The sequence below is a fragment of the Colletotrichum costaricense genome (genome assembly GCF_030867565.1).
Source record: "Colletotrichum costaricense strain IMI 309622 chromosome Unknown Scaffold_5.1, whole genome shotgun sequence".
NCBI lineage: Eukaryota > Fungi > Ascomycota > Sordariomycetes > Glomerellales > Glomerellaceae > Colletotrichum > Colletotrichum costaricense.
In genome coordinates this window covers 1,311,101-1,333,363 of record NW_026848234.1, presented here as the reverse complement: position 1 = coordinate 1,333,363, position 22,263 = coordinate 1,311,101, and the positions used below count along the sequence as shown (strand labels likewise).

The following is a 22,263-nucleotide window of genomic DNA, read 5'->3' as shown; positions in this document are numbered from 1 at the left end:
GAGAACTGGAGCTCCGCAAAGTCAGCAAGTTTTTACACACATGTGGCGATCCCTTCTTGCAAAGGGTTCAATTCCTATCAGAACAAGCTTCACCCGCCTCACGAGCCCTCAGAGCCGCGCAGCCGCCTTCGGCACTACTGCAAAGATGGCGTCCACCACCTCGACCAACAGAGACCCAAACACCCTGTCAAACTATGGCGCGTGGCTGACCAAGCACACCACCGCCAACCTGACGATCGACTTCAAGGACAAGTCTCTCAAGGGCTCCGTCACCCTCGAGCTCGAGTCCCTGACGGACAGCCAGAGCAAGGAGATCATCCTCGACTCGAGCTTCCTCTCCATCTCGGGCGTCAAGGTCAACGCCGCCACCTCGACATGGGAGCTCAAGGACCGCGTGGAGCCGTACGGCGCCCCTCTGCACGTCTTTGTGCCCCAGGGCGCCGCCAAGGGCGAGGTGGTCAAGGTCGACGTCGACCTCGCTACCACGGACAAGTGCACCGCCCTGCAGTGGCTCACGCCCGCGCAGACGAGCAACAAGAAGCACCCGTACATGTTCTCCCAGTGCCAGGCCATCCACGCCCGCTCTCTGTTCCCCTGTCAGGACACGCCGGACGTCAAGTCGACGTACAGCTTCGTCCTCGCCTCGCCTCTGCCTGTCGTCGCTAGCGGTGTCCTCGTGGAGGGCTCCGGTAAGAATGAGAAGAAGGGTGACAACACGGTCTACCGGTTCGAGCAGAAGGTCCCCATCCCGTCGTACCTGTTCGCCCTGGCATCGGGTGACATCGCCACGGCGCCTATTGGACCGCGGAGTATCGTTGCCACGGGGCCTGATGAGCTCAAGGAGTCGCAGTGGGAGCTGCAGAACGACATGGAGAAGTTCATGGAAGTTGCGGAGAAGCTTGTCTTCCCTTACCGGTGGGGCCAATACAATGTTCTTGTCTTGCCGCCCAGTTTCCCCTACGGTGGTATGGAGAACCCGATTTACACGTTTGCTACGCCGACCATCATCAGTGGCGACAAGCAGAACGTTGATGTTATTGCGCATGAGCTGAGTCACTCGTGGAGTGGAAACTTGGTTACCAGCTGCAGTTGGGAGCACTTGTAAGTGAGAGTCTGGTGTGTTGCATTTCGTGACAAAGGAGGTGCTGACGACGTCATGTAGCTGGCTGAATGAGGGCTGGACAACATATCTTGAGCGCCGTATCGGCATGGCTGTCCATGGTGACGCCGAGCGCGACTTCTCCGCCATCATCGGCTGGAAGGCCCTCGAGGACGCTGTCGCTCTCAACGGCGCCGACTCCGAGTTCACCAAGCTCATCATCAACCACAAGGGCATCGACCCCGATGATGCCTTCAGCACCGTTCCCTACGAGAAGGGCTTCCACTTCCTCTACTATCTCGAGCGCCTTGTCGGCATGGACGCCTTTGACAAGTTCATCCCCCACTACTTTACAAAGTGGTCCCGCAAGTCCCTCGACTCATTCGAGTTCAAGGACACCTTCCTCACCTTCTTCAACGGCCTCGGCGACGAGGAGATCAAGAACAAGGTCGCCTCCATCGACTGGGACACGTGGTTCTACCAGCCCGGTCTCCCGCCTAAGCCGGTCTTCGACACCACCCTGGCCGATGTCTGCTACAAGCTGGCCGAGAACTGGAAGGACGAGTCCTTCAAGCCCTCCGCCGAGGACGTCGCCTCCTTCTCCGGAAACCAAAAGCTCGTCCTCCTCGAGACGATCGAGAAGTTCCCGTCTCCTCTATCCGCTGACCGCGCAAAGCTGCTCGGCACCGTGTACGACCTCGTCTCGTCGCGCAACGCCGAGCTAAAGACGGCGTACTACAAGATTGCGCTTGCCGCCGAGGACTCTTCCGCGTACCAGGGCGCCGCGGAGTTGCTGGGCCACGTTGGCCGCATGAAGTTTGTGAGGCCGTTGTTCCGGTCGCTCAACAAGGTTGACCGGGAGCTTGCGCTCAAGACGTTTGAGAAGAATAGGGACTTTTACCACCCCATTTGCCGTGGTATGGTGGAGAAGGACCTTGGTCTTGTGTAAATAGAAACTTCTTAATCGTGTGTGCCTTTAACAAAAAGTGGGTAAACATCTCCGAAGAACGCCTCATTTTCCACTGCAGAAGTGTCTATTTTCCCGTTCAATCCAAGGTCGCTCAAGTTCGCTCTTGATTGTACCAACGAGGCAAGAGGTTAGATCATATCATCGCTAGTTTGGGTTGATGATTATGATCGCTTCAAATGGACGGCACATTTTACTAGGACTTCGATCCGTCTTCCATCATCTAAGCATCCTACGGCAGCGTCTCATCTATTCTCTCTTCTCCTTTCCCATATTTCTATTACATCTTGTATCTCTTTTTGACCATTTTCTCGCGCTACATACGCCGGCGTCTTTCCAGCTTCGTCCTCTTCAAGAACACTCGCTCCACACTTCAACAGAACCTTGACCATGGCAACGTCGTCTTGATCAATTGCAAGGAAGAGAGGCGTCGTTCCCCCTTCAGAATCGCCGTTGGCTAGTCGCGGCTCCTTCTCCAGGAGAATTTGAACCATGTTCATATCCTTTCGCTGGATGGAATCGAGTAGCAATTTTCTGGCGTCTGCAGGCATGGAAGTCCCCCGCTCAAATAATAACCGAACGACGCTCGAGTGGCCGTTCTTGATGGCGAGGCGCAATGGCTCTTCTTGCGTCAATTTGACCAAATCTGGGGCCGTATCCAGCAGCTGACGAACAATGTTCTCATGGCCACACTGAGATGCAGCACACAACGGCGCTGGCTTTCTGGGATCTGCGCCGTGATCCATAGCCATTACCGCAATGTTTTTGAAGCCTCCGCGGGCTGCTCCCAACAAACCGTCATCGAGTGCGCACGGCTCCCAGTTCAGACGTATCCACAGAAGGGTCGAAATTGACATATGGCCGCACTCTGCGGCTAGGGCTACCAGCGAATTGTCTCCTTCTCCAATCAAGTCCTTCGCATCAAGCTCATGTTCATGAAGTAAGTCCGTCACGATGTCCGTGAGCCCAAAGTATATCGCCAGTTGAAGCCTCGTCCAGTGCAGGGAAAAACTTTTATGTATGCTCCCGTTCCAAATCAACTTGATATTTTTCCAAAGGGCCTCGGTGACATGCTGGACTCTCCAGCCACGGGAAAGAAATCTTCTGACCACTCTGTATAATCTGCCTTTTTTCAGTCCTCCCTCTTGTTCAAATGCTTGAAACGCGTGACGACCCCAAGCAATAGCAGCGTGAGTGAAAAATCGAAAATTCGTCTCGTAATACTGGAGGTTGCAGTTCGCGCTTTCGCCTCCGTCAGTGGCGTTGGTCAGGTATTCACAGCAGAGGTATGTTTGGTTTTCTGCCGCTTTCGGAAACCATTCCTTTTGGTTTCGGGTGAAGTAATCATTTGCTGTAGGGTGGAAAAGTCGAAGCACGTCGCCTTGCGCAAGAACGACAAGCCCCGAACACCAGAACAGCAGCCTTTCCAGGTCATAAAGTTGATCTGGATCAACATCTCTCTCGGAGCTGGCCGAGTATTCCACTGCTCTTGCTTGCAAATGAAGAATCTCTTTCATCTCTGCAACGTTCAATAAGGTCGGAGATCTGACGACCCATGCCAGGAGTTCAAGTGCAGCTGTGAACCCTGATGAGTTTGGGTTGCGCTCCATTTCAGCTATGTAAAAGCTGTCAATCATCTTTTGTGGTTCCCCGCCAGGTACGGCGCTTGTCATCCATTCTGTAGGCGTAAATTCGAGACAGATTGTCGCGAATGCGAAACTGTTGCCATGAGTGGTTGTTCTGAGTTGGCTGAGGGGATATAACCTACATATTCTTGGAGAATTGTACGACTTGCGTTTCTGCCTCCTCTAAGTTGACCGCTTCTAGGAATTTTTGGGGTTCGTTGCGAAGTGTCGCTGCTCTGGCGTAACTTCGCAAGTCCTCCTCAGCTGCCTTGACATTCATAACTGGCCAGTTACGAAACTGCCGATCGACATAATTGATACACCTGGAGGTTACGATAACTTTCTTGTCGGGTTTAGCTGATAAAGAGTTCAGGACTTTGGACAGCTTCAGGACTTGATCGCCTCTCAGAACGTCGAAGCCGTCTATGATTATGAAAAGACTTGAAACATGATCCGCAGCTTCCACGAAAGCGTCCAGTAAAGCTGGCACTGAAGGTAGTTTTCCATCTTTGAGATAGCTCTGGTGAAAGGTTCGGAGAAGCTTCGGTGTTTCGGGAACTCCTTCGAGGATTTGCCTTGTGAGACTTCGAAGCAAAGCTTCAGTTGCCCGGTTCTGACGTTGGGAAGAGCAGAAATAGTAGGCGATACGAGACCCGGAACGTTCGAATCGCCCCCTTAGATCGTCAATAATCGCAGCTGCTAAGACAGATTTGCCAACACCTGGTAGGCCCCGGAGATAAAGAAATCTCCTCTTAGAAGAGATCAAGGATTGGTATATCTGCGATTCGAAGAACCACTTAAGGGTGCCTGGGTGTCGCCTACCGATATAGGAGTCAAACTTCAGCGTGTGGTCTTCTGGAGCTAGCCAGTCCCAAACTTCGCTGCGGGCGTCTTTTTTGAGTGCACCATCGAGTTTGAGCTTGGCATCAGAACTCTCTATGGCCTGGGAACCTGTCATCTCAGGGTCAGAGACAGATGAGGGTAAGGAGCCTGCATCAGAGAAGGTCAGATTGACCGACTTGAGAGATGCTGCAGATCCTCCGCCTTGAGCTACTCCGGAACCACCTTTTGTTGATATATCGTCGTCATCATCATTGATGGCGCTTCTTGGTATTGAGAACAAAGCGAGTCGTTCCATGTGGGAAGCCATGTGGCTTATGAGATCCTCTTCAAACGGACCAGATGATTGACAAAAGGGGCATTCCGTCCGCAAGTCTTGTGTGATAGAATGGGCATGTTTCAGGATCTCCTGGACCTGTGTAGTTCCGAGAGTGGTATGCGATACTTCAAAATGATGGGTTATGTCTTCCATCGATTTGAACAGGCCTAGATGCTCGGAGCACCTCCAAACCCTCCGATGGTCCTGAGACTCGTGTCCGATCCATGAGTTTTTACTAGTGAATAACATGTCGGCACTTCGACAGTCTGGATAGGTGCATTGATAGGGTTGAAGATCCTGCATAATGTGATCCCTACGAATTTTATTAGTTGAGTGAGTCCCGGGGATAAGTTGGGATGACTGACCTCCAATGTCTGCCTTTCGTGTCTTGTTTGGGGCAAAGTACATGGCAGTATGGGCAAGTGAACTCTGACTCCCTATTTTTCAGCTTCGGTGGCTTTGGTAGATCGGTGCTTTTGCCTTCTTCACTGAAATATGTCGAGTGTGAAGTAACTGATGAAGCGTCGGCCATGTCCATCTGCTTTGGCAACCGAGTGGCTTCCGTTACAGATAGAAGTGTACCGCCCTTGGAGCTGGGAGCCGGCAGCGATTCCGGATGCGTCATTTCCAAGACTATAGGAGGATTCATGGGCGTCTGATTAGAATCGATAGTGTCCGGTGTCAGGCTACTACTGTTTTGATCTCTTTGAGGCGTCGGTTCATGGTCACGCTTAGCCAACTTCCGAGCATGTCTTCGCCAATAAGCCAAAACACGACGTCTGACAGTTGTCGCTTTGCTCCAGCGTTCTATGAGTTTGATATCACTGTCTTCGAATGTCACTGGCTTGATATGTGACTTGTCTTCCTCGTGATGGACTTCATCCGAGGTGATTCGGGGAGGTGTTTGGGGTTGAGAGCCCGCCGATTCGGGACTTTGCCTCAGATGGAGAATCCACTCTTCTACATGCCGCCGGTCGAAGACAGAGTACACTGAGAAAACGTCAACAGTATTCAGTTCTTCATCCTGAATGAACTCTTTGTGCATCGTGGCTTTGTGCGCCGCCTGCGAATCCCTAGAGCTTATGCCTCTGATGCGAAAGGAGATCTTCACCAGCGATGAGATAATATCATCGATTTCGTCCGAGTTCTGACCCAGCTCAGTTTGTGAGACATCCTCGGCAGTTGTCTCGAGGCCTTCGGAGAAGCTGCTGGAATCAGAGGAGTCGTCCTCATGGATCTCAGGGTGGTTCGGAGTCACATTCAGAATGTTCTCTTTTGGTTGCCTCTTTCCCTCGATAACTTCGGTGCCTAGTTATGTTAATCAGATCCTACACCACCAACGGGTTTTATGATAGTAGCAACATACTTTCGCTCACAACTCTTTTCAGCTCGTTCAGAAATTTCAAGACCACATTCTGTAAAAGAGGTGCATCCATCAGGCGGAAATCGAGAGACGCCCTTCCGTACTGTAGTCCCCCGAGATTGGCCGCCCATATTTTGAACCGATCACGTTGGGCTTCCACCGTACTAACATCCAGCTTCCCATCCGACTGCTGGTTTGGCTGATCTAATACCGCTATCAGACATCTGAAAGACTGCATGCATGCCCTGCTAGCTGCCGCTACTGGATACGCTGGAGGTGCCTCCATACTGCCTGTCAAGAAAACAAGCGGATTGTCTGATGCTTCGCGTTTGTAGAGGCTGATCTATTCGACGACGAGGAGGTTCCAATTAAGTCCTGGACAGGTGACCAGATAAGAGGCTTTCCGGTTGTTCAACGTTTGAGCTTGCCACAGATGTTCGGGTATCGGATTGCTTATCGATGAGGGTTGGCTACCACGCAGTTGCTGAGAGAGTTATATGTAGCAAACAGGGGAGCATGCCTTGTCTTTGGGGAAGAACCAGATGTGAAACTATGTCCTGTACGATCAGGCTGCGGCCAACATGGTAGCCGAAAATGGCACGAAGTCGAAAGAGGGGTATTTAACAATGCCTCCAATTGGAACTGCTGATCATTTTTATGCCGGCACTGTTGTCCACTCAAATTGCTGTTGCTGCAAGGCTGCGGCGGCAGACGTTCATCAGAACACCTTCCAGCGCCACTTCGTAAGGAGACGTCGCTTCTTCAAACCCACATAGAACCAACGAGTTCCAAACGAGATCGAGAAGTTCCTTATGCTATCAGCTGTACACAGACTATGAGACTCATTTCCTACATCACATTCTCACTCTTCGTCTGAGAACGCATAGATAACGCCTTTTCCAATGTGCTCAGGATGGCCGAAATAGCGGGGCTGGTTCTCGGCGCTATTCCTCTGGTTATATCAGCATATGAGCATCGCAAGACTCTCCTGGACTCCGCAGAGGCATTCTTTCACGGCAAGAAAGACTACGACAAGATTATAAGACGACTGCATATAGAGTACGCATCATACGATCAAAACATGCGATTACTACTTATTCGTGCTGTCAATGAAGAAGAGCTGGAGCAAATGATTAAGAACTCGCAGCATTCTCTTTGGAAGAGCGAAGCACTCACACGCATGCTCACGAAGGAGCTAGGAAGTGCATATGGACCCACGATGGGATTATTGGAGGACCTCGGTGAAACTTTGAGCGGTATCGTGGCCAAGCTGGGTATAAGTGGCTCAGACAAGGTCCGAGCCAGACGTCTCGAACCTGTTGAGCCTTTACTAAATTGCTTCAAAATAGGTAAAGCAACTAGGGCTTGCTATCATAATCTCTTCGAACCCCCCCATTTCGAACTCTCAGGACCCTCAAGAGCGTTTCAGGTTTGAGAAACGGCTCGAGTTTACCATGAAGAGGCGATCTGTGGACAAAAAGCTCCAAGCAATCACTAAGTTCAATACCGATCTGCGTAATCTTTTGCAGGGGGCATATAAGATAAACCAATTCCAGCAAGACGAAGGCTTGTGCCATAAAGCCCGCATTCAGTTCGTTGCCCCGCTGCAGAGCATCCAGCAGAACGCCTCTCGGCTACACAGAGGCCTCCATAAGAGATGGTGTGGAACACACGACTGCCACCGGGCAGGCCTCCTCCTCGAACAAAGGCTACACCGAAAACGAATTCACCGACAAGGTCTCCTCAAAGATGGGGGGAATTTGGAACGATTCGGAGTTGCATTGCCGAGAGTCGAGGAGAAAACTTGGCTCGATATGGAAATCCGTGTCCTTGGTGAAAGCATTCCAGAAACCAGGTATCTGCGCAACCAATCTCGAGATACTGAACTTTCCTGATTTTCAATTTTCGGAGTAGTCCCAAGATACCAAAGATAAGATTTGCCATGCCTGGGCCTTCGTTTCCACCGGCTCCACCGGCTTTAGAAATCGACGACATCTGCTCTGCGATTGCAGGAGCTATGCACCCTCAGACTGGACTAGATTTAGATTCTTCAGATGTAATGCGAGGACTCTACGGGGTGGACACACAGCAACGTCATCTCGCCCAAGATTTAATCACGTTGGACAAGTTCCTGGCTACGAATACAATGCGATTAGGAATGGGAGACATGCTGTGCTTGGCGGTTACTCTGGTTTCATCCGTGATCCAGCTTGGGAAAACACCTTGGCTAGTAGAACCATGGAGCCGGCACAATATTGTCTTTCTGCGTCTTAAGGGCGATGGAAACTCTCAAATAGATGCCAAGCACCCGTACTTGGTCTACAAGTACGAGACAGGTATGTCCACCTCCTGGTTCTTAGTTCTTTCGCTGTGGTTTGGCTAAACTTTCTTCAGTAGCTCAGGCGGGGCCACCACCCCAGAATTCTGACAGCTCCATGATACTCTGCAGTCGTCAAAGTATGCTCTCTCTTGGTGTCATGCTTCTAGAGATTCACTGTGGAACTCCTCTGGAGGATATGACGAAGCAACCCGATTTGGGCCGCGATGGCTTACCAAATGAAGAAACAAGCTATACCACTGCATCAAGGGTACTTGAGGAACGAATCAACGATGGTCAGGTATCCTTTGGTTTTAAAACAGCCATTGAGTACTGCCTTCACTTTTATAGGCAGCCGGACGCGTCCTTTGAGAATGCGGAATTCGTGCGGTCGATAGAGGAACAGGTATTAGAACCCTTGGAGCGCGAGACGCAACGGTTTCTCTTTGGGTAAGACTTCCAGGCTGGTCTGGGGTTCATTTGTAGCATTCAGAACATTTTCCAATGGTGGGCAAAATTTGTAAATAGGTGCATACAAGCTGGGATTCATTGTTGGTTCATTGTAATTTTCATAGTGCGTTGCTTTAGAAGATAATTTCATGTTTCTAAAACTTCCACACTAAATGTTCAGTGATGTCATAAGAATCCTGCCCAAATAAACCATATCACAACTTCGACTGCTCCTGTACCGAAAGCTTCCGCAGCAAAGGCCCAGCACGACTGCCATCTCCCGAGAACCCAAATGGCTCCTCGCTGCTCGTGGGCCGCCTTAACCTCCACTTCTCCCGCAATATCGTAGACGGCTTACGCTCGAAGCTATCAGCGACTTGCGGGCCAATAGCCGGAAGGAACTTGAAAGCACTGATTCCTCAACGTTAGCAAATAACACCAAATCAGGGGTTAACCCCAAAGGGGAGGAAGATACTCACTGTCCAGCACCACCAGTCGCAAAGAACAAGCCCTCGAAATCCGGGTGATAGTCCGCGATAAAGTCTCCCTCAGGGGTATCAGTGTACCAGCACATCCTCTTATAACACCACTCCCTCTCCGCAAACTCAGGGAAGAACAACCTCACACCCTCTCTCAGATCCTCGTCCGCGTCCTGCGGCAAATACCCAGACGCGGCATTACTCTCCCTCAACCGCGGCGTCGAAATCGTCCTCTTCCCAGCCCCGCCCTCCTCAACCTCAACCTCGGTCGCGAAACCCCACCCGTGCCTCGCAAGCTTGAGCAAGTTCGTCCCGGGCGTGGGCGGGAAGCAGAATACGCCCGTGCTCATGTTGATCATGACGGGCATATCCTTCACCCTCTCCGCCTCCTCGGCCGAAAGCTGGATGAAGCCCACGGGCTGGCCCGAAGCCGACATGGCGTGTCCCATGCCGGGGACGATGCGGTTCGTCCACGCCCCCGTCGCGAGAACGATCTTGTCCGCCGACAGCGTCGTCCCCGCCGCCGTCTTCACGCCCGTGACCCTGTTCCCAGATCTCTCGAGCGAGACGACGGTCCCGTGCCGCCCCGTGACAAACGACACGCCCGCAAGCGTACACCGCCCCGCGAGCGCCCTAATCGCCCCCGCGGCATCAGCCCACCCACCAATAGCATTCAACGTGGCCGTGAAATCCTTCAAGTCAGCCTGCACGCCCTTATACCGCTTCTTCACCTCCACATCCACCAGCGGCGGCGCATAAAACTCCTTGGTCGGCCTCCCGCCGCTCTCCCACTTGCGGAACTTGTCAAAGTAGGCGCTCGGCCCCTCCCGCTCGTCGGCCATCATGACGAAGCCGGACTGGTGGTAGTGCGGGCCGAACAGCTCCGACGTCTGCCATCCGTGCAAGGCGTCCGTGGCGAGGGCGGCGTAGTGGGGGTCCGCGTACTCTGTGCGGATGATGCGCGAGACGTCGACGGAACTGCCGTCGGGGACGGGCGGAAGGAAGCGGTCTAGGACTGTGACGGAGGAGTAGCCGCGGTTCTTTGTCAGTTCGTAGGCGAAGGAGAGCCCGAAGACGCCTGCGCCGACGATGATGATTGGTGAGTCTTTGGATGCCATTGTGTAAGATGTGTGGCTTTTATGGTGGATGAGATGCAGTAAGGTTGTGAGAAGATTTAGGGAAACGCCAGCTGAAGTTTCTCACTTCTTTGTCTCTAGTTCACAATGATAGAGTTAGAAGAGTAATCAAAGATGATTTTATTCCAAGATGAGTGAGCTCTTCAACGACGTGCGACTCTCTCATGTTATACCTATCAACTTATCTCAACAATCAACGTCGGCGCAGGGTCCGATGGGATACAAGCTGGTGTGGGGACGGACCGGTTTCCGTACCCACATTTTCCACATCCAACAGCCTGGGTGGGGGCTGCGTGGAGTTCATCACAAGTAGCAAAGCAAATGAGAAAGGAGAATAACGTCTACCGAGGTGGGAACCGTTGAGGCCCGGATTTGCCAATCTGGTGCCATTGGATGCCGTCATGTCGGGCTTCCGGAGTCGGAGCTGTGGGGACTGGAATTTACGGGCCTCTCTTTGCAGGACAGGCTGGTGCTGGCCCGCTGGGTGGTCCCTGTTGTGGGTCCAGTCGGCTTCTGCCCGGGGACCGCTTGCCGAGTAGATGCTATTGCATCCCATCACCAACAATTACCACACCACAATCAACATCATGGACTTAAAAACGAACAATTCATAGACGTGCTACCGACCCTGAACCCATTCTGAATAGGTACACCTGCCATCCAACAGAAACAACATCCTTGCATCTTAGATACCTCCTATCCATTTCTTCTTCCCTCATACATACACCACAACCCAATATCTCCATCACCCCCCTGTTCAAACGAAAATCAGTGGAACTGATCCTCCGTCACGCCCTTACCCATGGCAGCGGTACTGCTGATGCCGCCAGTGACCATCTTCTGCAGCTCGTCGACGTACGTCGCGCCGCTCCACTTTTGGTGCTTGACGACGTCGACGCCCGAGTCCATCTCGGGCTCCTGCACGAGCTCGCCGTACGCGCGCATACCCTGCTGGCTGTACGCCTTGGCGAACTTGTCGCTGATGAGCGCCGTCGTGTGCAGGCCCGCCAGGGTGATGAACTGCCAGCAGTAGCCGAGCGACGCGAGGCGGCGGATGTACGTCTCCTGCTCGTCGCGGGGCATCGCCGTCTTCCAGTTGAAGGAGGGCGAGAGGTTGTAAGCGAGCCTGGAGAAGACCAAAAGTTAGTAAACCCAATTTTTCTATTTACCAAGAGGATTCTTTCTTTCCGAGGCTGGACTTGTGTACTTACTTTTGCTCGGGCCAGACGGCGTGGACGCCCTTGGCGAACTCCTGCGCCTGCTTGAAGTCGGGCAGCTTGCTCTCCATCCAGATGGCATCGCAGTAGGGGGCATACGCGATGGCACGGTTGATGGCGCAGTCGCAGCCGCCCTTGAGGCGGTAGTAACCCTCGCGCGTACGCGGGGAGTCCCAGTCAAAGTGGATGTCGGCGCCGAGGATGCCCTTTGCGATGGCGCGCGCCTCGTTGTTGCTCTTGCCCTTGGCGGCGGCGGTGTACTTTTGGATCAGGCCGTCCTTGTTGGAAAGAGGCGCGGCCTTGATGGCGTCGACGACGGCCTCGTCGAAGCGCTTGAGGTTGGCCTGCTTCAGCCAGTTGTCCTCGATGGCCTGGAGCTGGTCGCCCGTCTTGCCGGCCAGCTCGGCGGCGATCATGAGGTCGTTGAGGGGCTGGAGGCTGGGGTTCGTGGAGCCGAGGATGAAGGCGTGGTCGCGGGGGTCGATGTTTGTGCTGAGGAGGGTGGCGGCCTCGGCGTCGGTGCGGGCGACGGCGACGAGGTTGGAGCCCATGATGTCGGCCTGGGCGCGGATGGCGACGAGGCGGTTGATGTGCTCCTGTATGGGAACGAGGACCTTGCCGGCCATGTGACCGCACTTCTTGGTGCCGGGGGCCTGGTCCTCAATGTGGATGCCGGCGGCGCCCTTCTCGATGAAGAGCTTGGTGAGCTTCATGACGGCCGTGAGACCGCCGTGGCCCGTGTCGGCGTCGGCGATGATGGGTCTCAGGTAGTCGATGTTGGCGAGCTTGGCGCGAGCCTCCTTAGAGACGCTCAGGCGTTCCTGTCGTTGTTTCCGGTCGTGGAAGAGCTGGGCCATGAACAAGTGGGCGACCTTGTTAGGAACGGTGGTCTGTCAAGGCAGGTTAGCTATGGGTATTTCCTTGGACAGTGGCTGACAAGGTAGAGAACTCACATAAGGGTAGTCTGCCAGATCCGGGCCGGGCTCGTCCGAGGCCGAGGCCGTTGACGATGATTGCCATCCAGATACGTAGACGGTGTCGAGGTACTTGGCCATCTGAGTGACCATTGTGGGCTCCAAGCAGCCGTAGGTGTAGCTGGCGTCCTTGTTCTTGAAGCGGTTCTCGAGAATCTCAAAGAGCTTCTTGGACTGGGCGTTACTCGGATACTCAATCTTGAGGTGGCCTCTCTTGGAGACAATCTGCTCGGCGGTGAAGGATCGCTTGGTGTGTCTCCATCGCGGCTCGCTCCACCACTTCTTGACTTGCTCAACCTCCTTTTGGAACAGGTCATCCTCGATGTTCGGGTCCACGGCGTTGTTGACCATGTTGCTGGCAGCCATGATGGGCAACGTGTAGCTTTAGACTTGTGGGAAAGATGACGCTATTGTGAGGGTTTGTAGCGGAGATTTCTCGGCGACGATATGCTTCGAGATGGAGGGGTATGTAGGAATCGAGGTTGGACAGGAATACCTAGATATTTGGCAGACCAGGAACAAGACAATGTAGCACCAGACTAATGATGCTATTCACAACTCAATTGACAAGTGATCAACGAGTTCGAGGGAAGAGATGATGGTGCTTGGAGAGGTAGAAGAGGAGGAGAAAGAAAGTCAATCTTGGAGGAGTCACAAGCAAAAAAAGAGAAGAGGTCACGGCAGAGCATAAGAATAAAGAAGCAAGTAGGCAAGCAGAAGCTAGGCCATGGCCGCCATCGGCAGTGTTCGGCCAAAAGGCGTTCCTGGACCAATCGTCTTACATCTGTTTCGAGGCTTGTACCTCTGACCTCTGGCCCAGGCCAGTCAATGGACAGTGTGAAGAACGCTCTACGCGGTGAGGGTGACTCGCCCAGCCCTCCATTCACCCAGCCAGTCACGTACGGTTGCTGGCATGGGAAAGCATAAGGTGAGTGGTGTGTCTATGGTCTTTGGTAGGGCGAACGAAATCTTGGCTGGGTGCCAGGACCGTGGGTAAAACAAACCTCGGAAGCTGAAAATAGTTCGGAACAAGCTCCTGGAGCAAGTACCAGATACTTTTGAATGACCCTGCTTCTCCTCGTGGTCTGTTCCGTGGAGAGAGAGAGGAGAATAGGTAATGGTGGCGTCTCCTTGTTGGAGTGCCTGGTGTGGGGGAGCGGAATGAATGCTCTCCGCTGTGAGTGAGTGAGTGACTGACTGACCAACTGACTGAGATGGTCTCATAGTGTAGGTAGGAATTGGTAGCGGAATGTCTGACAGTCAATCTGTAAGTGTACCTGCACTAAAGACCGGGCAGTGTGAGAAAGGGGTGACGTCGGGCGAGAGGTCTGGATTCGGCTCAAAGGGGAAGACGGATTTGGGGCGAAACGCAGCCAGTCTTTCCTCATTGCCGTCATTGGCCGAGTTGCCGAAGCTCCTTGCATGTCCCCCGCCGTGCCCCGCCATACCAATGCCCTCCTCCCGCTACTGTACCGTACCGCCGTACCTGGGGACGCTGGGCTCTGGGGAAAGCACAGCAGTAGCAGCAGCAGCAACACAGCCGGGCCATGGGAAAACATTCTGCAACCCGACTGCACGCAGTTCCCGTACGTCTGCCGGTTCCCGAGATTCTGCAACGCCATGCTTCCGTCCGTCTGTTATTGGTATTGTACTCAGTGCTCCGATTCATCCTTCCCTTTTTTTTTTTCCATAAACATAACTGAAAAACACAAATTCCGTCTGGTAATTACTTGGAGTGCAGAGTACAAAAGTCGAAGCTGCTGCCAACTCTCCCCCAAATCTGTTGCGCGGGGTAGCGGCGGCTCTCGAGCATGTGAAGAAACCGTGCCGGAGTCGGCAGCCATTCCATTGGCGCCGGCTTAACCCAGAGCTGATCACGCTTTCCTGGTGTGCGTCACACTTTCTGGCCTCAGCTTCTCCAACTCGCGGGAAAGACTTGGAGAGATACCTCGGCCCTTAGGTCGACTCTGTACCTCTCGCCGAATCCAGCCGCCGTTGCGAAGATGCTTCCGGAATCTCCCTACCCTCCTCCTTGAGTCGTTCAATACCTACCGAGTACCTGTAGTATCCTTCCTACATTACTGTCACTCACTGTGTCACATGTCCTATCTTAATACCAGGTTACCTCACACCACGCACCACAAGCCAGCCTCTTGCCACACCTCCAAAAGCACAATGAGGCTTGATCAATCTGCCTGCTGTCACGGAACTTGTCCGATCGACACGTGCCGAACGTATCCCTCCCCGTCACTTCGTCCCATATCACCATCTTGTCACGTCAACTTGTACAAGTTTGGATCGCATTGGGTGGATATCTGGTTTGGCTTTGCAGCCAGTCTAACCTCTTTCAACAGTCTACCAGACCCTGCCCATCCCTTCATTCGTGTCTCGATGCAGTCGTGTCTCGATGCAGTCGAAAGGCATGGTCATGCATCTTCCATTTAACGTCAGTCCTTTGCAAACTCCTTTCCCAACCTCCAATATCCGACGTACCGCGGCAAGATATGAGGGCAAATGCAGACCCCTCTCCAGCCCAATCCAACTCGACCCAGACTCGACAACAGGTCCTGTACCGTTTTTACCAGCTTTTCGTCGTGCTTTTCATGGCCCATCGTGTACGTTATGTGTAGGTTCGTCTCCCGACCACGCCAGAGTCACTCAGAGAAGCTCGGCAAGCTGCTTCTCATTGTTCTCTTCAACGGCCTTCACAAAGGTCTCGTAAGGGGTAAGCGTTCCAAGAGCACGCCGCATGTGTGCATTGACAATCTGCAGTCCATACACATAGCTTGCGTTAACCCATCCGAAACTAGTCTTTATTAGCAAAATCATCACAGAATGTCACGGACACAAACAACATACCCCTCCTTGGCGACACCCTTGAAATCGAGACCCTGATTACCATACTCTGCGTCGACCCTGTGAGGATCAATTGGTCGAGTAACGTCGTATTTCTCGACGACCACTCCGTTGAAGTCAACAAAGGCTTTGGTCATCATGAACAGCCACTTGTACGCTAAACGCTCAGCATCCTCGTTGAAGCTGTATCGGACAAGTCCAGTCCAGGCAAGCATCTGCTGAGGAGCCCAGCCGTAGGGATAATCCCACTGGCGATTAGGTCGCTCCAGGCCAACTTCACCACGAGACTTCTTTGTGCCTGATAGCAGACCGCCGACGGCCTCGAACTTGGGCAGGGCCTGCTGGACCATGGCTGCCGCCTGCTTGGGAGAGGCGACGCCTGCCCACAAGGCCCAGAAAGTGGTGCAACTTTCATAGTCGCACTGCTCCTTCTTGGCGGTGTTGTAGTCGAAGTACATACCCGCCTCCTCGTTCCAGAGGTACTTGTCAATGGCGAGCTTTCTGCGCTTTGCCCGACGGTCCCAGATTGCCGAAGTAACCACTTCGCCAGCCTTGAGCGGTCCAACAGCGAATTCGTCAGGGATGACGAGCTTATCGTTGAAGACGTTCCGGATGGTGCGGGCGATGTCAGTCTCGTACTTGAAGAGAAGCGAGTTCAGGTCAATGGTCGCAAGATCGGCGCAGATCTTCTCCAGCCTGTAGGAGGTGTCGTGGCCAGACTCACGCACAGCTCGGTCATGCAGGAAGTAGTCGTCCAGCTCCGGCTCCTTGATTTTGCCGTGGTTGTAGGCCTGAACGAACTCTTGCCAGGTGATGCCATGCTTCTCGGCGTAGGGCTCGAGAATGTGGACAAAGTGGTCTGCCTCCGTCTCGGGGGGAACACCCAATCCTTCAGGCCGATATCTCGAGAGACCAGTCACGGGGTCCAAACGCGGCTCAGCGACCCAGACACTGTGGTACTCCTTGATAGCGGCGAGCATAGACGTGCGAAGGAATTCCTTGGCATCAGGCTCGTGCTTGATCTTCTCGTAGACGCGGAGGGCCATGTCGGTGAGGAAGGGGGGCTGAGAACGGCAGAGGTAGTAGGAGCGAGTAGCGTTGAGAACTTTGCCGTAGTGACGGATACAGAAACAGAAGTTCTGCACCATGGATTTAGCCAGATGGACTTTGTCGTTAACCAAAAGACCAAGTGACTCCATGTAGCTGTCCCAGCCATAGAGCTCATTAAAGCGTCCACCCGGCACCACAAAGGGAAGACCCCTGAGTGTGTCCTCGCCCGTCTTGGGATCCTTAATCTTCTCCATTTCCACGGCGAGAAGGCCGGGCTTGGCGTTCATGTCGCGAACGAGCTCAGGCGTAATGACCTCGGGAAGCCTGACGACATCCAACCGAATCTCTGGGCGGTCGTGAGCCACCTTGGTGTAGAAGTCGAACTGTTCCGGAGCTCCAACAGGAACATAGATACGCGGACGTGGGTCATCGGTCCAGTCCTTGGGATCTTTAGCTGCAATCTCCACGGTCGAAGCATCAATTCTTCTCGTCAATCCCTCCCAGAAGTGGTCTTTGATAAGTCTCGACAATCGGTTCACGGGGTTCTCGTTCAGGCGGCCCTCGTCGAGGATGATCTGTTTGCGGCCGTATTGTTGGGCAAGCGACAACTCTTGCAGCAGGTTGGAAAGCATGTAGGTTCCTCGGACATCGAAACGGTTGTGGCCCGCGGAGGCAGCAGTTCTCAAGGACCACACCTGGGTCGCATCAGCATTAGCTTCGTTGTCTCCTCCTGGACAGTGGGCGACGGGAATCATAGGTATACCTTGGGACCATTGTCCTCAATGGTGATTTGCATGTTTCCATCGGTATCTTCTTGAGCCTGCAAGCTCTTGAGCGTCTCGTCTACCTGAATGAGGAATTTTCGGTTCGCAAGGTTTGAGGATTCGTCTAGAGGATTCATAAGTCAGCATATCAGCAGCCCAAAGAACCGTAAGCAGGAGTGGACTGACCGTGACTGCCTCTTCGGAAGGGCTCGCGAAGTCCCATGCGCTCGAATTGTTGGAACAAGCTGTTCTGAAGAAGAGAGAAAATAGAATTAGTAGCTACTACAAATGGTTCCAAATGGGTGACAACAAGCGGTCAGGCGTGCGGTATCAGCAGGGGTGGCTAACGTACCTGTGAGTAGGTTCTGGTTCGAGGTCCAGCACGGTTGACATGGCGCTCCTCTGAGGTATAGTAGGTTTTCGCATCGTCGAAGACACCATTGCCTTGGTCCTCGCTGCCACCGCGAGGGCGGCGTTGACTCGTCGGAGAAGTCATTGTGCGCGGGTTAAGCGGGGTTGTTCGCGGCGATCGCTGGCAAGGTGGGAAAGCTGAAAAGACCTGAGTCAATTGCTTGTGACGGGAGATGTAGGTCGCTGGATCGGTATCAAGCGAGGGTATACGCCGAGCTGGCCGGAGTCGAACTTGTAGGAGTATCGAACGACAGGAAGGGAAAAAAAAAGATACTCGGCAACGTGAGGATTGGGGCGGTGTAGGGAGTTGGCTCGATGAGAGAATGGGGGGAAATTGATGTGTGTAGGAATCCGTGTCACGAGGACCCCAATATGAGTGGGAAGAGACAAGGGCGGCGTGCGGGATGTGTTGGCTGATGCGGTCTCAGGTCTTGGGCCAAGCAATCAGGGTACCTCCAAATGGCAGGCGCAACAGGCAGAAAAGCAGGTAGGTGAAGGTGGGAGGGAGGTATCGGTCGGTACGGGTAGGTAGGGTTGCAGCTGAAGCAAGGTACACAGCTTTCTGCAGCTGACAACCAACGAGTTAGCACCCTTTTGCTCTGTTGCTCTTTTTTGGTACCTTACGTTTGCAGAATGTGCGCTCGTACTAATAGAGGCTGCAACACTTTTCTCTCCGACGTGGGACGGAATAGCTGCCGGAGATGCGAAAGTGAAGTTCGTTCGGGTTCTCTGTCGTGTCTATGTAATTTCCTGTGTCGTCATAGGGAAAGAACTCCAGAGCTATGTGAGCCTGTACGGATACCAACTGCACTCTTTCTCGTGTGAAATCCGGTTCCAATTCTTTAAATGGAGCCAAGTCGGGTCCCAATGACGCTATCGTGCCAAACGTTGCTTTTCCAGCGGTCTCCCCCACGCCCGGTCCCCCATCCTTCTCGCCTCGCTGCACGCTGCGGTGAGAGGTGCCGGGTAAGGCGTGGGCCAGAAGCCTCTGGTCAGCCAATCAACTGTCTTCGGGCCATCTCCGACCCACCCCGGTTCCCTCGATCCAACCAAGCCCGGCCTTTCTCCGCTCCAGCTCCTCGTGTCACGTGAAGCCACCTGAACAGTCGGCCCAAGCTTCCTTGTCCATTCAGTACTGTATCACGACAATTCGCGTTCACCAGTACCTGATACTCGGGCAGAAGTACCTTACAGAGTTCTAGACTCGCTCAGCTTACTCCGTACATTTCACATCAATTGAGCTTCATACAACATTCCTCAAAGACTTGCATCCGTCTCCGTTACCCGGTGGAACATGACATAAGTTGGGGTAGGAATGTGTACCCCGCGGACTCTGAGACCCTTGAATATGGCGTCGCCTCATCCGGACCAAGCTCCCCCAAGAACTGTCAACGGACTTTTCGCCGCCAAGGCTCCCAGCTTTGCTTTTTCTTTTGTTTCTTTTTTCTTCTGTCGTCAGCCAGCGACGACTATCCAATTTCCCCAAACACTCAACTCTCATTCCACCTCGCCCCGCAACACTCGGATGATATTCAATGACATCGCAAAAGAGTTGTCGAAATGTGACAAGAGAACTACTGGCTAGCTTTGCAGTCACATTAAGAAACTCGGAAGCGGCTGACATATTGAAATCTTCGATGAACCTAGTGTGGTAGCACACAAGTTCACCTCGGACAAGACTCTCCAACTTGTTGAAGAAGCGTGGTTCTTCAACCCCCTTCCCCCCTCACCCCTCTGATGGTGTCAATCAGGAGGTCTGGCTAAGACTCTGAGACCGTTTTCAGCCTTGATCACTCATTTTCTGTGTATTGTACTGATGTACGCTGTTTCACGTTGCGGACATGAAGGGGAGCATTTGCTAATGAGTTGATGTCCTCGGGATCCGAGGGAAGAAATGTGGCGTGGCTTATACGCACAGGGCTAGTCAACACCGACTTTTACTCAACCACAATAACAAGCTATGTGGTAAAATATTTTGTAGACCCCTTAATTGTTTTTGAAGGTAACGAAGCCACTAGTTTGCACATTTGTAAACTCTGACTTTTTGACTTTCTCGCAACCATGGTTGATGATGCCCTCGAAACCAAGCGTTCGCTTTGGCCAGCAGTGATATCTCTTGCACCGTCGAGTCATTGATAGCAAGGATCTCTCACAACATCTGAGTAGTTAGGTGGATAACTGAGTCCATGCCAAGCGTCATTTCGTATTCCACCTCATTTGATCATGGTCTGCCATCAATGTCTCTAGCATCATGAACGAGCTGCGTCGGATGGCCCCTCGCCACAAGTTCGTTTATACTTAGCTTGAATTTACTTACTCAACAATTCAGTCACCAGCAATCATGAATGTGATTACCCTAACGGCATCTATATACCTATGAGATGGTCATACGTGAGGTCTGTCAACTGCATCGTATTTGATCCACCCACATCACTCAGAGCATCGATCCAGTTTCACTCATTTCTTGGGTAGTGGCTTCAATTCGATCTGTGGATTTCCACGTTTCAATGCTTACACTGCACATCGCGATTTCCCTGAGCCACTCTAGTATCTCGTGTACCTGGGATGCCTAGGTGACTCCTCGTCGCCTCTGGAACCATAGAGTCTTGCCCAAAGCCGCTAACTCAGAGTGGCGTGCGAGTAGCAAAGCTGCGAGACATCTCACATCGTCTCTGTCTCCAGCCCGTACGACGATGAATTGTATGCGACTCGATGGGGATATATGGGTGGCTTTGCATAGTGAAGCGTCAGTTTGACAGTTCTTGACAGTCGGCCCGCGACCAGCCTTCATCGGTCTATGAGGGTGAGATGCACCAGGACAGGCGACTGAAACCCACATCAATGAGCATTGCTCCATGGGATTATCTGTTCATCAGACTCGTCGCTCTGAGGATATAGTTTTCGCAGACCTGGTCATCAAGAAGGGGCCTATATTGTTTGCATTGATACGTTGGTGGAGTGATAATGCGAGTTTCGTCAAGTCGGTGTAAGTCAGCACTCAGCAGGATATGGTACCTTGAGAAGGCACACGACCACACCTTACCGAGGCGGCATTGGTTGTCACTCCTGCACTCTGCGAGTTGTTGTGACAGGGGGGCAGCGGGATGGCGGCCACTGGGCGGTTTCGTCTGGGCGACTGGCGGATCTCATTCGTCGGGAATCGCCCGCACGTGAGTGGATGATGGAGGGCGCCAATCCGGCGGCGTTGGCGCCTCTACTACTGGTGGGGGGCTGTCTCTGACTATTTTTTTCCCTCTCCCTCTCTCCCTCTTGAGTCGGGAGTCTCACTCTGAAGACCAGGTACCTTGGCTTACTAGTCACAAGTCACCGGTACAACTCTCCACTCTCTCTTCTCTTCAGCCTCCTTTTCAGCTGACTTTGATACCTCGCACACTCACCGGAAGTAGAGTACCTTATTCTAGGGTAATATCTCAAGTGGCTGCGAACTGTCAAAGCACAATAACCTTCGGTAATGATTGAATATGGCTTGTCAGACAGACTTCGGCGGCGTCGACAAGCCAATGGATGCTCATCTCAACTCTCTACGGATACCCAAGCAAAAAAGCACTTTAGGTAAAGTAAAGTAAGCGGGTCGCGGGTGGCCCCATTCGCATCATCATCCATGAACCCCTTCCAACCCCTCTAACCTTCTTCAGCGTCCCTTGATGGCAGAGAACCTGGAACTCCCCGGCCACAAAGTGGATGCCCCTCATTGTCCTTGACGACAAGTCCTTAGGTGGCACTCTATTCCTCATTTGCGCCGAGTTACATTGAGCCGCAATGCTCTCTTCTGAATCAAAACAAGACAAACCGACCCGGACGAGAAATGATGACTTACAAACACATCCATACGCATAATCAAAGGGAGAGCAAAAACAGAGACCCAGAAAGACAGAGACACAGATCTGAGGCCCGAGAGAAAAAGTCTCAGTCACCGCTTCTTCTTCTTTTCCCCTTCTGCATCATAATTACGTATCCGCTTCTTAGTCACACGTATAGGACTCAAAGTCCTGCCAAAAATGCAGGGCGCGGGTTTTCGGGCAAAGTGCCAACCTCCTCGACCGCTAGGTAGAATCAGCTATCTGCAGCCCAAGCTGCCACCAAGTACCGCTACATGTCTGGGTACATCCGTCTGACCTTGACCCGTCAAGGTCAGGCTCGGTGAGCAGGCCTCGGCGGCGGGGTGGAGCGGTCGAGACCCACCAGGTTCCGCCCATGTTCTCTTATCGGCTTATCGATTGTGGCCCAGGAACAAAAAAAAACTTCTGGGCCCAAGCCGACCAAGGGTCTCAATGCGAGATTCTCACGGTGGTTTCTGGTAAAATCTCGAAATACCCTTTGCCGTTATTGGAGCGCAATCAGTCTTTGAGATCGCATAGCTCCCACAATATTCACA

The 22,263-nt window shown here is 52.9% G+C and overlaps 6 protein-coding genes across 6 annotated transcripts; 2 read left to right on the top strand and 4 right to left on the bottom strand.

The window, feature by feature from the left end:
• Positions 1 to 40: 40 nt before the first annotated feature.
• CCOS01_05596 (leukotriene A-4 hydrolase/aminopeptidase) lies at positions 41 to 2,048 on the top strand (the record flags this gene model as incomplete). Its single annotated transcript, XM_060453774.1, has 2 exons — positions 41 to 1,101; positions 1,163 to 2,048. The coding sequence occupies 2 exons, from the start codon at positions 41 to 43 to the stop codon at positions 2,046 to 2,048; spliced, it is 1,947 nt and encodes a 648-aa protein (XP_060315546.1).
• Positions 2,049 to 2,289: 241 nt separating this feature from the next.
• On the bottom strand, positions 2,290 to 6,499 carry CCOS01_05595 (uncharacterized protein; the record flags this gene model as incomplete). Its single annotated transcript, XM_060453773.1, has 5 exons — positions 2,290 to 2,298; positions 2,351 to 3,785; positions 3,835 to 5,163; positions 5,216 to 6,158; positions 6,217 to 6,499. 5 exons carry the CDS (start codon positions 6,497 to 6,499, stop codon positions 2,290 to 2,292), a joined length of 3,999 nt encoding a protein of 1,332 aa, XP_060315545.1.
• Positions 6,500 to 7,126: 627 nt separating this feature from the next.
• Positions 7,127 to 9,125, top strand: CCOS01_05594 (uncharacterized protein; the record flags this gene model as incomplete). The annotated part of the gene is made up of 5 exons (XM_060453772.1): positions 7,127 to 7,507; positions 7,563 to 8,068; positions 8,128 to 8,549; positions 8,611 to 8,936; positions 9,024 to 9,125. 5 exons carry the CDS (start codon positions 7,127 to 7,129, stop codon positions 9,123 to 9,125), a joined length of 1,737 nt encoding a protein of 578 aa, XP_060315544.1.
• Positions 9,126 to 9,195: 70 nt separating this feature from the next.
• On the bottom strand, positions 9,196 to 10,577 carry CCOS01_05593 (FAD dependent oxidoreductase; the record flags this gene model as incomplete). The annotated part of the gene is made up of 2 exons (XM_060453771.1): positions 9,196 to 9,391; positions 9,460 to 10,577. 2 exons carry the CDS (start codon positions 10,575 to 10,577, stop codon positions 9,196 to 9,198), a joined length of 1,314 nt encoding a protein of 437 aa, XP_060315543.1.
• A 786-nt stretch (positions 10,578 to 11,363) lies between these two features.
• CCOS01_05592 (isocitrate lyase) lies at positions 11,364 to 13,152 on the bottom strand (the record flags this gene model as incomplete). The annotated part of the gene is made up of 3 exons (XM_060453770.1): positions 11,364 to 11,721; positions 11,807 to 12,702; positions 12,766 to 13,152. The coding sequence occupies 3 exons, from the start codon at positions 13,150 to 13,152 to the stop codon at positions 11,364 to 11,366; spliced, it is 1,641 nt and encodes a 546-aa protein (XP_060315542.1).
• Positions 13,153 to 15,444: 2,292 nt separating this feature from the next.
• CCOS01_05591 (neutral trehalase) lies at positions 15,445 to 17,952 on the bottom strand (the record flags this gene model as incomplete). The annotated part of the gene is made up of 5 exons (XM_060453769.1): positions 15,445 to 15,592; positions 15,646 to 17,387; positions 17,456 to 17,580; positions 17,643 to 17,706; positions 17,809 to 17,952. 5 exons carry the CDS (start codon positions 17,950 to 17,952, stop codon positions 15,445 to 15,447), a joined length of 2,223 nt encoding a protein of 740 aa, XP_060315541.1.
• Positions 17,953 to 22,263: the final 4,311 nt, after the last annotated feature.